The sequence below is a fragment of the Notothenia coriiceps genome, unplaced genomic scaffold (genome assembly GCF_000735185.1).
Source record: "Notothenia coriiceps isolate Sejong01 unplaced genomic scaffold, NC01 NC01_scaffold00019759, whole genome shotgun sequence".
NCBI lineage: Eukaryota > Metazoa > Chordata > Actinopteri > Perciformes > Nototheniidae > Notothenia > Notothenia coriiceps.
The window spans coordinates 67,107-78,267 of record NW_011352460.1 but is presented as its reverse complement, the minus strand read 5'-3'; the positions used below and the strand labels follow the sequence as shown (position 1 = coordinate 78,267).

The 11,161-nt window shown below is 40.8% G+C and overlaps 1 protein-coding gene across 4 annotated transcripts in view; it reads left to right on the top strand.

The window, feature by feature from the left end:
- The first annotated feature begins 1,737 nt into the window (after positions 1–1,737).
- Positions 1,738–11,161, top strand: part of tln2b (talin 2b) — a 47,312-nt gene continuing 37,888 nt past the window's right edge. For all 4 annotated transcript variants that reach the window (XM_010778999.1, XM_010778998.1, XM_010778997.1 and 1 more), the window contains exons 1-8: positions 1,738–1,908; positions 1,997–2,094; positions 2,289–2,418; positions 3,079–3,234; positions 3,690–3,832; positions 9,075–9,202; positions 9,507–9,570; positions 9,761–9,865. In XM_010778999.1, coding sequence (XP_010777301.1) covers positions 1,773–1,908; positions 1,997–2,094; positions 2,289–2,418; positions 3,079–3,234; positions 3,690–3,832; positions 9,075–9,202; positions 9,507–9,570; positions 9,761–9,865 — 960 coding nt within the window. In that variant the 5' untranslated portion in view covers positions 1,738–1,772. The remainder of the gene's footprint in view (positions 1,909–1,996; positions 2,095–2,288; positions 2,419–3,078; positions 3,235–3,689; positions 3,833–9,074; positions 9,203–9,506; positions 9,571–9,760; positions 9,866–11,161) is intronic.

Below are 11,161 nucleotides of genomic sequence, written 5' to 3'. Positions count from 1 at the left end.
GTAGAACTACTCTATCAAAAATTATCTTGGATCATAAAGCACTTTCAAAACGGAGAAACCCCCTATATTTCCAGTAGGGCCTGGCTCATTTCGTGGCATCTGCAGGCAGTGGCAAGTACTTCCGGCATCTGCCACAGAGGCCGCTACTCCGTGGTATCTGTGGCAAGTATATGCCACAGATGTGGTATCTGTGGCAAGTATATGCCACAGATGCCACAACTTGCCGTGGCAAGTATATGCCACAACCATGCCACAACTTGCCGTGGCAAGTAAATGCCACAACTTGCCGTGGCAAGTAAATGCCACAAGTTAAGAGAAGGTTTACGGTAGCTGCCACTCGCCTTCCGTGGCAAATGCTGATATTTAAACCCGTATTTATCGCGTAAAATGTCGCTGTTTTGGCATGACTTTATCGGGCTGATCTGTACGCAAGATTGATGATCTGTTACTGATGGTCCGATCTCTATTTTTCAAAAAGATTAAACATTATATGTTCTATAGATTTTACTTGGAGAACGTGGTTTGTTAAAATAAATAAACGTGCTATTTTTATGATAATACTCAAGATATATTATTAGTAAGTTGACATAAAGATCTAACATTGTTGACCAGAGGTGGGAAATAGGCTAACTTGTATACTCAAGTAGCCTACTGTACTTGTGATTTAGAAATAGCCTACTTGTGCTTTAGTTGAGTATGTAAATGGTATACTACGTAGTAGGCTACTTACCCCACTACAATTCAGAGGTAAATTGTGTAATTGTAGCCTACTCCCCTACATTTATTTAATACGCTACCTTTAGTTACTTACTACAGATTCTGATTAATGATGATACATATAATCAAGTCATAAATCAGACTTTATAGTTACTCCTGGGTAAATTCACAAGATGCCCTATACAGTATACAAAGTCATTAAAACTAGCTGCACCTTTNGCTTTAGCAGGGGAAGGGATGACGATTAGGGCCATCTATACTTGAAAGGCAACTACGTAGATCTTAGGTCTATAATGTGATTAAGAATGAGGCCGTGAGAGCCTTTCAAGTATAGATGGCCCTAATCGTCATCCCTTCCCCTGCTAAAGCCAAGGTCAAGGAAGAAGAGAAACACTCTGCAGTATCAGTCTCGTTCCTTTTTTTGCGCATATGAGTCTCAGAATAACCAAATTGACTCGCCCTAATTGCAGTATGTGACAAAACACCCACTGATTTGTCTCACAGTGAATCTGCTTCTGGTGGAAAATGCGAGCCAGGAGAAGAGCGAATAATGATGCGGTGGTGGAAAGACATTTTCTGTGTTTTGACTCGGCTCCTGTTATTGCTGACGATTAGAGAGATTTGCACTCATTTCCTTTTTTCTGCTGAAAGGTTATGTCGCTTTCCTTGGTTCAGATAATTCTACACACACAGCAATCATGCAGAAGTTCTCCGTGCACTTAACCATTTAGTGTCCGCAGCACAGCAGAATGAGGAGCTGCTGAGGCAGGTGTACAGCTTATCACACTTTTCATTTAACAGCTAAAAATGTCTCCAAGGAGATAATTGTGACGGTTTGTTTTGTTCTTTCTGCTTGCCATCTGAGACTTTGTCTTCACACTTTCCTGCAGAACTTTCTTAGAGAACATTTTAATTATGGTGTGTTAATAACACATGGCGTCTCTTTTGGATTTTAACCAGCAGTATGACTTTACACACTCCACCTTTACTTCATGTTTATACTTCTGTGTTTTCCAGGTGTGTGGGTCGGTGAGGCCATTATACTACCTTCCAAGATGATGGCTTTGTCACTAAAGATCTGTGTGCGCCAGTGCAATGTGGTGAAGACGATGCAGTTTGAGCCCTCCACGCCTGTGTATGACGCCTGCAGGATCATCAGAGAGAGAGTCCCCGAAGCACAGTCAGGACAAGGTTGGTGGATGACTTAGGAAATGTAATTTGCATAAACTAAATCTATAGGCATTTACATTTTCATGCTGAGTTTCACTTTGTGTTTCAGCGTCAGATTATGGCCTCTTCCTGTCTGACGAAGATCCACGGAAAGGAATCTGGCTCGAGTCTGGAAGAACCCTGGATTACTACATGCTGCGAAACGGAGTAAGATTAAGTCATGTAGTTTGGGGGAGGAGAACCTTCAGTTTCACTTATCATCTCTTAATGTGATTTACATTTTTTCTTCGGGCACCTGAGATATTCATGCTTCCCTGCTTTCTGGGAGCGACTGGTGTTTACTGCCGAGTGTGATCACAGGGGTTGTGGATGTAATTTAGCTTCCTCTCCTATTCTCTCAGGATGTTTTGGAGTATAAGAAGAAACAAAGGCCGCAAAAGATCAAAATGCTTGACGGCGCAGTTAAAACCATCATGGTGGACGACTCAAAAACTGTGGGGGAGCTGCTTGTCACCATATGCAGCAGAATAGGTAAGTGATACTCTCCAAGTACTGCTAATAAGAATCTTGTCCAGCCATCGTCCAAGGCTTGAATTATTTATCCTCTATTTTATTTTTAGTCTAAGTCATGCCACTTGACTTCATATTGTCTTATTATATACTATTGAATTTATATTTAAGCAGCAGCATTTGTTCATTTCCTTAGAGCATTCATGTATGCTTGATAAATTCCTAATCATGTTTTGTTCAGAGCACAATGGGCATGATTCATCACGCTTAAAAAAGCATGTTTCTATTAAACTGAAGTGTTCTTCCTAAGGCAAAGGACCGTGCCATACTTGCCTGTCACAGAGGTGTTCCCTAAGCTGTACATTTCAATTATAATGGCCTGCCATCAAGCTCAATTGGGTGAGGAGGAGAGGGATGTGTGCCTGGCAGATAGCTTTATTGGAATATGTTTGTTTAGAGTTGTTCTTTCTGCTTGGCTTCTTCTCCTCCCCGGCTTCCATTTTAGTTTGCTGGCTCTGTACCAGCTTCCCTTCACTTCTGTTTCAAAGCAGAGAGCAATAGATAAAAATAAGAGTGCAAGAGAATTGTCGAGGCGCTTTCTCTATCACAGCTCTGCTTATCGTGCCGGTTCAAGGCATCTCCTCCTCTGAGAATCCACTGGCAAACCTTCACTCTTTTCAGGTATCACCAACTATGAGGAGTACTCCCTCATTCAAGAGGTGACGGAGGACAAGAAGGAGGATGGAATGGGGACACTGAAGAAAGACCGAACGCTGCAGCAACGAGATGAGAGGAAGATGGAAAAGCTCAAAGCCAAGCTTCACACAGATGATGACTGTGAGTGTGAACTCTGGGAAAAAAGCCTCCGGAAGTATCGCTGATATCATGATGACTTTTGCACCAGTTTCTTATTTTCGCATTCATTAATCTGACTCCTTCATCTGGACAAGTGCTTTATTACTTAAGTTTAATTTATTGTGCGGACATATCAAATGTAATTTAATTACAACTGTTATCTCTTGCCAAGAGGATACCAATTATAGTCTGAAACATAGGAATATATAAATCACACTTTAATTTTGGCTGGAAACAAGCATTCCACTGTAAGAAGGACGCTGGGCAAAACGTTCACTTGACTGTGATTCATATGTTTGATTCTCTGTCCAAGCTGATCAGTCATGTGTTTGAGATTCATTTCACCATCAGTATCTTCTTCTAGTAACATATTTATAAAGTGGATGTCTATTTATTTCAGCGTGTGTGTTAACAGAGTGTGTGTATTGATTATTCAGTGAACTGGCTGGACCACAGCAGGACGTTCAGAGAGCAGGGGGTGGAGGAGAATGAGACTCTGCTGCTCAGGCGCAAGTTCTTCTATTCAGACCAGAATGTGGACTCCAGGGACCCTGTGCAGCTGAACCTGCTCTATGTGCAGGTAAACAATCACACATACCTTCATGCTGGTGTATCAAAAAATGGACGTTTAAGAGGATGACCTTAGACTGCTCGCCCATATTTCTGCTCTTCAGCAAAACCTGTAAAATTACCATAGGAATTACACCGCCATTTTTTGGGGGGGTGTTTTCTTCCAAGGTCTTTCAGAAGTCACTGCACAGTGTAATTAGGCTTAACAACTATGTTGTAGGAACAATCTGTGGATTTGCCACACAAGCAACCTTTTTCACATTACTGATGCTTGATTGATCCATTTTATATAACATTTATACTCTAGCCCCTCTCTCCTTCATACATACATGTAGTTGTCAGAGCTGTTTCTATTGCCTTTTGATGAGCTAAAACCTTAAGAAAGCCAGATGTTTAATTGTTGCCGGAGTATATTTGCAACACCATTTTTCTTTTTCTCTGTGTCTTGGTAGGATTAGCTCTCTTTATACATGATTGAATGAATGCACTACTTAATAGGATGGCTTTGGTTTTTGCTTTTGGTCTACAACTTTCAGAAATACAGCTCTGGTTTTGGAAAGTAACTACTAAACTGTTTCTTAAAATCAGTGATCCACAGTGTAACTTCAAAGGCTCTCTGGGACAATAAGTTTGCAAGTCTGTACTGACTGACAAACAAGTGATTCAGTGGGTTGAAGAGGTTTTATCTCAAATAATATAATAGTTGTTCCTGAGGTTCAGTAGTTTTCAGAGGCAGTGAGTCACGTACTGTTGTTTGCAGATTTGTGCAGCATATCTGGTCCCAGAGATATAGTTAGGCTTTTTGGAGTTACATCTAGCTGCGGCAGTGTGTTTTTATTGAAATATTTTATTTTTCTATCTGTGAGTGTGTGTGTTGGTTCTACAAGTTGTTAAACCGAGGGAGCCCTGCTGGCACCGGGGGGTTCCCTGAGGGGTTTAGCTGAGTTCATACCACACAAGTCAGGGTTGACTCACTGCACACATCATTACATGCACATTAACCCCTCCTGGAAACAGCATGGTGTGGAGTACCCAAAAACACACACATGCAGATATTGGATAGAGGGAGAGTATGGGAGGGATACTCACAGAAATGGATGCAACATATGAGTTTAAAAAAATACACTAACGATAAGATACTACCCCTCACACACAACATCTCTGCAAAAACAGCACTTACTATCTATAGATTATACTAGCTATATACCGTGTCTGAAATGTGTGGTAGCTGTTCAAATTACGCTCCTTTCATCCCTTAAATCCCTGCTGTGTTTCTGAACATGTTCATAAAAGGCATCTAACCACCAACCCTCCCTGCCTGCTCCCGCTGCTCTTCTCCATTCAATCTGTCTGTTCCTGTTGTTGCCTCTATTTTTTTTACCATCCGTTTCCTTCCCTTAAGGTTTCGCCTGTCTCCACTCCCTTTCCATCTCCTACACATTCTGACATAATCGCACACATCCCCACCCTGTTACCCTGGCACACATTACAGTTTAGTGCATATCATGCTCTCCTCTCAATAATTTCCTTTCACAATAACAACCCCGCCCCTTTCCCCCGCCTCCTCATTGCCTCTCTTTTGCATTCACCCATCTATCTTTCCCTCGTTTTCTCTCTATGACACACACTCAGATTGTTACACAGGCAGATCGCTGAGACTCTTCACATGGCAGTGGGTTTAATTTGTCACTATGTTAAAAAGGCCAAAGAGATCCAGAAGGGTTCTCTTCCACTCTTGTGTTGTTAGATAGCTTTTTACCCCATCCATTTTCCTCTTTAACGTCCTTCATCACTCATAATTCCTGTTATTATCACAAACTCTGCCAGATTGAGTAATTTAATTCAGATGGTGCAGATGATGACATTATTGCTGGCATGTCTTTGACAGAGCATCCCTTCAAATCAGCGATGTCAAATGTTTATTAATGGTTTGAGGCTTCCATGATTTCAAACCCTCCTACACACACACACACACACACACACACACACACACACACACACACACACACACACACACACACACACACACACACATACGCATAATGGAAGCTCTGCCAGTAACAGACTAATCTCCTTTACTACTCGGCCACTCCCATTCTGTCATGTATTTGTGCTAAGACTGGGATAAACCTCGAGCAATAGCATCACCATGTGTGTCCTGCTCTTTTGCTTTAACTTTTGCTCATTTTTGTTGATTCTGAAAGTGCACTATTGTACCTTGAGACTACGTACATTTACCAGATCAGGAACAGAGGAAGAATATGCTGTCAGAAAATTAAATATCTAGCTGCTTCCAACCATTTCATCACGTTTGTTTTCCATCAACAGTTCTGTTGTGACAGTTTGTGTTAGCATTTTAAGCATTAAGCATTTTAAACCTTATTAAAAAAGTTTGCTTTAATGGAAATAAAAGGACATTTCTAAGTGAAATAAGCATCAATCGAACACAGTGTGCATTTACTCGCTGCAGTGTATCCCTATGTCAGCATTTATTTTTAAGGCTGCATTATACTGTGCGCTCTGCTGGTCAGTGGACTGGTTGACCTCAGTGTTGAAGCCTCAGGCTGTATGTGTCACAGCTTCTGATGTCTAGTGCTTCACTTCCACTCAGGCAGCTCTATTAAAATGTCCTAGAACCAGTGCTTGTATCACTTGCCTTATCCGCTCTGTAGAGATTGAAGGTATATCCTCACTGTCTTGTCTGTTAACAATCATGGTAGAATACTCTAATCAGTCCTTTGATCAAATACAGACATGTACAGTATATGTTTGCTTAATTAATGTGAAAGAAACAAGCAAATTATTTGATTTTGTGTTTATACTAAACTTTATAACGGTTTGATCGGTTGCTTGGGGAGCCTGTTAGGTCAGTGCCAACAATATTTCTTGAATGAGTATTAAGTCAATATTTCCAAATTAGTCAAGCACACACTGAACTCAAGCATAGAGCATAAAAAACACAACACTCATATCTTGAACCCAAGAGAACACAAATACGTATAGTAAAGGCCAACTATCAATAAACACCACTACAGATATGTCAATTCAATTGGATTTATTTAACCTGACCGTTCTGTCATATCATTCTGCTGACAGCCCTACCAACACAAACACAGGACCCCCCTTTTTTGCCTTTTAAATAATGTGTTATAAATCGTCAATTCCTTAACAAAAACAAGATATGACATTTGTCTGAACTATTGATAAACTGGTCATTTTCATAATTCTCAACAGACTAGTATCGAGGTTGCTGATAATCTGTTCCTCATTTTTGGAACAACTGACACAATCATTTATGAGAAACCCACTTTGCTTTCTGGCCTGGCCACTGTTGCATTTACCACTCTGCTGGATATTGGCTCCCTCATTACATCCCCAGTAATGGAAAATGAGAGCAACAACCGATAAAATGTTTCCCTTGCATTACCGGTGTCAAACTTTCACTTTCATTTTAGGGCGTAGATTATTATATGTATTGTTTGTTTTTATGGCAAAGTGGAACTGGAGAAACCTGGATAAAGAGTTTGCATCCAACAGTATCCTAGTTTCTGTCAGTGCTCCAGCTAACACATAAGAGTTTCTTGAAACCAGGAATTGTGTGACTTTATTTCCGAAACCATATTTACATATGCAAATGCGTGAACAGGATACTGCGAAAAAATATAATGTTCTGCTGGTCTACACTTTACATGCTGTGAGATAATCAATGTCTCTAATTAAGTGAGCAAACCCAAGCATAGGCTCTTAAAACCTAAATTATTCTCGCTAAATAATAGGGGCCCTTTTTAACAATCCTCACCCACCAAGCAATACTTTCGTTAAAATGAAAATTGGTCTTCTAGTGCAGGGGTTCCCAAACTTTTAAGCCCGCGACCCCCAAAATAACAGTGCCAGAGACTGGCGACCCCCTGTCGACGGGGGGGGGGCTAGTGAATTAATTTCAGTTTTCCGCACTCCTATACAGATGGCTAGTCCGCCCCTGAAAATGTCTATGCAAACGTTATTATTAATAATAATTTTTAAAAAAAAATTATAAAAAAAATGTATCCGTTTTTTTTATAATTTTTTTTTTTTGAATTTTCCATTTTTATTTTGTAATCCTCTCGCGACCTCACTTTGGGAACCCCTGTTCTAGTGCACCCCATCTTTCACAGCATGTCTCAATAATACTGCCTATTTTCAGCAACATAATTACTCTGTAGCTATGTTAGTTTGACAATAAAGAACCTTGAACCCTAGTGAATAGTGTGTGTTCCACAATGAATGACATGTGAGGGGGCTAATTTTAGAGTATCTTCTCATGTTCAGTAAGAGCTTATACACTCCACTGTGAATTGCGCTTGGGAAAGGACTTGATTGTGAGCGAGGAGATTGTTGTCCTCATTACAGCAGTAAGCTTCTGCTGCTTAGTCTTTCATTGATGTAATGGGACGTAAGAATAAGTCAAGTCCACGCTGTGCACTGATATGCTAATGCTGAAAAGCACTGATGGAGCCTTTCTCACTGGCAGCGAGGCCTCTCAGCTTTTGGAGCCATTCATTTTGCAGAAGTGAACTAGAAAGAGGGAGTGTGAAAAGACAGAGTGGAAGAGAGAGAGAGCGGTAGAGCTAACTGCCCCCTGGAGAAAACAACACACACTGACAGCCATTTGAAAGATGTCAACAAAGGCTTCTCCCTTTCCGTCTACCTTATCCGTGAAGATAATGTAGACAGCCTGGCTGAGAAACAATGAAACATAATTGTTGTCACAACAGCAAACAGGCACAGGCTTTCTTTTCTTTGGCTCGGTGGAAAGAAAATGCATCCAGTCATTAGATTTCCCTACAAAATATTGAGGGCCATTCTGTAATGCAGATGGGATATTGTGAAAGACTGATGCATTCCTGTAATGTGTTTTCCTTTTTAATAACACGTAATGGGCTGCGATGACAGATTGTTGGAGCTGGTACATTTAAAAGCCAGCAGATTGGCTTGTATTGTCACAAACAAATCGTTATTTAGCTCCCCTGCGCGGATGAATCTCAGTGATGATGTCCCTGCTCTAGAAATACACTTAGTCATTCACTTAGAAGACATCCTCTCTGAAGCCACAGTGCATTCAAAGCACACAACAAAGTGCTCATTACGGAGCTCTGTAGGGTGAATTTGGGATAATGCTCATGCCTTTGTAGTTCTATCCTTTTCCTGGATGTGTGTGTTCTGCCTCTCACTTTCTCACCTCCCCCCTCCCGCTCTCTTCATGTCTCCTTCAGGCTAGGGATGATATATTGAATGGATCCCAACCCGTCTCCTTTGATAAAGCCTGTGAGTTTGCAGGCATTCAGGCCCAGATCCAGTTTGGACCCCACGTGGAGCACAAACACAAGCCTGGATTTCTGGAGTAAGTTTTGAATTCTCGAAAATAATGTCTTGACTCCAACATTCATAATAAGTCTTTACAGCGTGCTGAACTTTTACATGTTCACATCACAGCTGTGCATACACAGTGGTTATCTCCTGCTTCAGTACAGGCTGTTGCTTCAGGGATTTCCTCTAGTGGAAAGCTCAGGGGTGATGTCAGCTGTAACAACTGTTTCCTGATATGTAGGCAGTAGGGCAAGAATGACCTCATAGTAGAGGTATGTTAACAGAAAAGAAAGGCCTGTAGCTCAAAAGAGTAACCATGTAAAAATGTATCTCCGTAGCCTGAAGGAGTTTCTACCTAAAGAGTACATCAAGCAGAGAGGGTCCGAGAAGAAAATATTCCAGGTATGTACATTACAAAAAAGAAAAGTGCTTAAAACAGTTTGCCGCCTCCTTTGAATAATAGTAATTGGTTTTCTGTTGAGGCATAAATTGAATAAATCCCAAACTAGAAGACAATGTGACAGAAAAAAAAAACATATGTAACACTCAGTCAATCAATGATGTGGAGGTGTAACTTCTTCTGTTTGTCCAGGAACACAATACCTGTGGAGAGATGACAGAGATTGAGGCTAAAGTGAAGTATGTGAAGCTCGCCAGGTCTCTGATGACATACGGAGTGTCCTTTTTCCTTGTGAAGGTAAGAACCAAAACCATTACACTTTACACCACTAAAGAGGGGAAATGAATGACTCACATTTACCAGAAAAATACCATTAAAGGATTAACACAAAATGCATTTTATTCTCCTATTCTCATTACAATTGTAAATGGTATGCTAACAAGTTAATTGCATTATATTTTAAAATGCTGCAACATTGCCAAAAAGAAATAAGATAAATAAAGGGACAGAATCAGTCAAACCTATTTGGAATAGAAAAAAAACGATAATGATGTACTGTTCAACTTCCTGGTTCAACTTTTACCTTAAAAATGGATAGATAAACTGTTGGCCTGTTTAGAAGTGTGGTAATCTGGCTCACTTGCCTCTTTGTTCCAGCAAAGTGCAATATTTGGCACATACTGTATCTCAGTATTAACTAATAGTACAATTTCACCATACAGTAAGTGATACAAATGAAGGCCAAAGGTGTGAAAATGAAACCAACTAATTATTATTAAGCAATATCAGTTTAATGATCAGGTTAGAGAAAACATGCACATGGTGCTTCTGTGCTAATGAGTCGAAGCTGTGATTAGAGTGCTGTTCTCATGTACACTGTGCTGTGAAACAGTTATTGAAGCCTGTTGAAAACACCACAATTCCCATTATCACAACATATCAGAAGCTCGGTGTGGAGGCTTGTGCGTTCAGCAGCACACTCAGTGCTTTAATTACTTGTGACAATACAAATTCTGTTCTGGTTTGGCGGACACACAAGTGGAATTGGAGTGCAGCATGTAAATGGGATGAGGTCGCACCAGTTGGTACTCTCAGAGCTCTCAGACAGCAGCCCATTTGGTTAGGAACTTGCCGGAGAGGGGAAAAAGAGGAAGTGTACAGTTGTCTGATGGGGTCCTAATGGATGATAAATGGAATGTTTGGCCCTGGAGTTAAAGCAGGCTGCAGAGTTCAGAGTATGTTTGTGCGTGTATGGAAGAGTGCGTGTGCATCAACATGTACCAGCACTGTCTGTGTTCAATGAGGAGATGTAGTGATGGAGATTTCAAGACTCTGCTAAATAATTCACTCCAGCTGCACTCTGCTCTCGATGCTAGCAGAAAGCACAGACCTGGCTTTGAGGAGGCACATCTGAGAGTTTATTGTTACCTTCCTTTTCTCATCTGTCAATCTTTAATCACTGCAGGTTCTAGCTGGGCTAGCCTTCTATTGCTGTTCACTTCACAGCAATGAAATACTGAACATGGGATGTAAATAAGCCTGTTGTGTGTGTGTGTGTGTGTGTGTGTGTGTGTGTGTGTGTGTGTGTGTGTG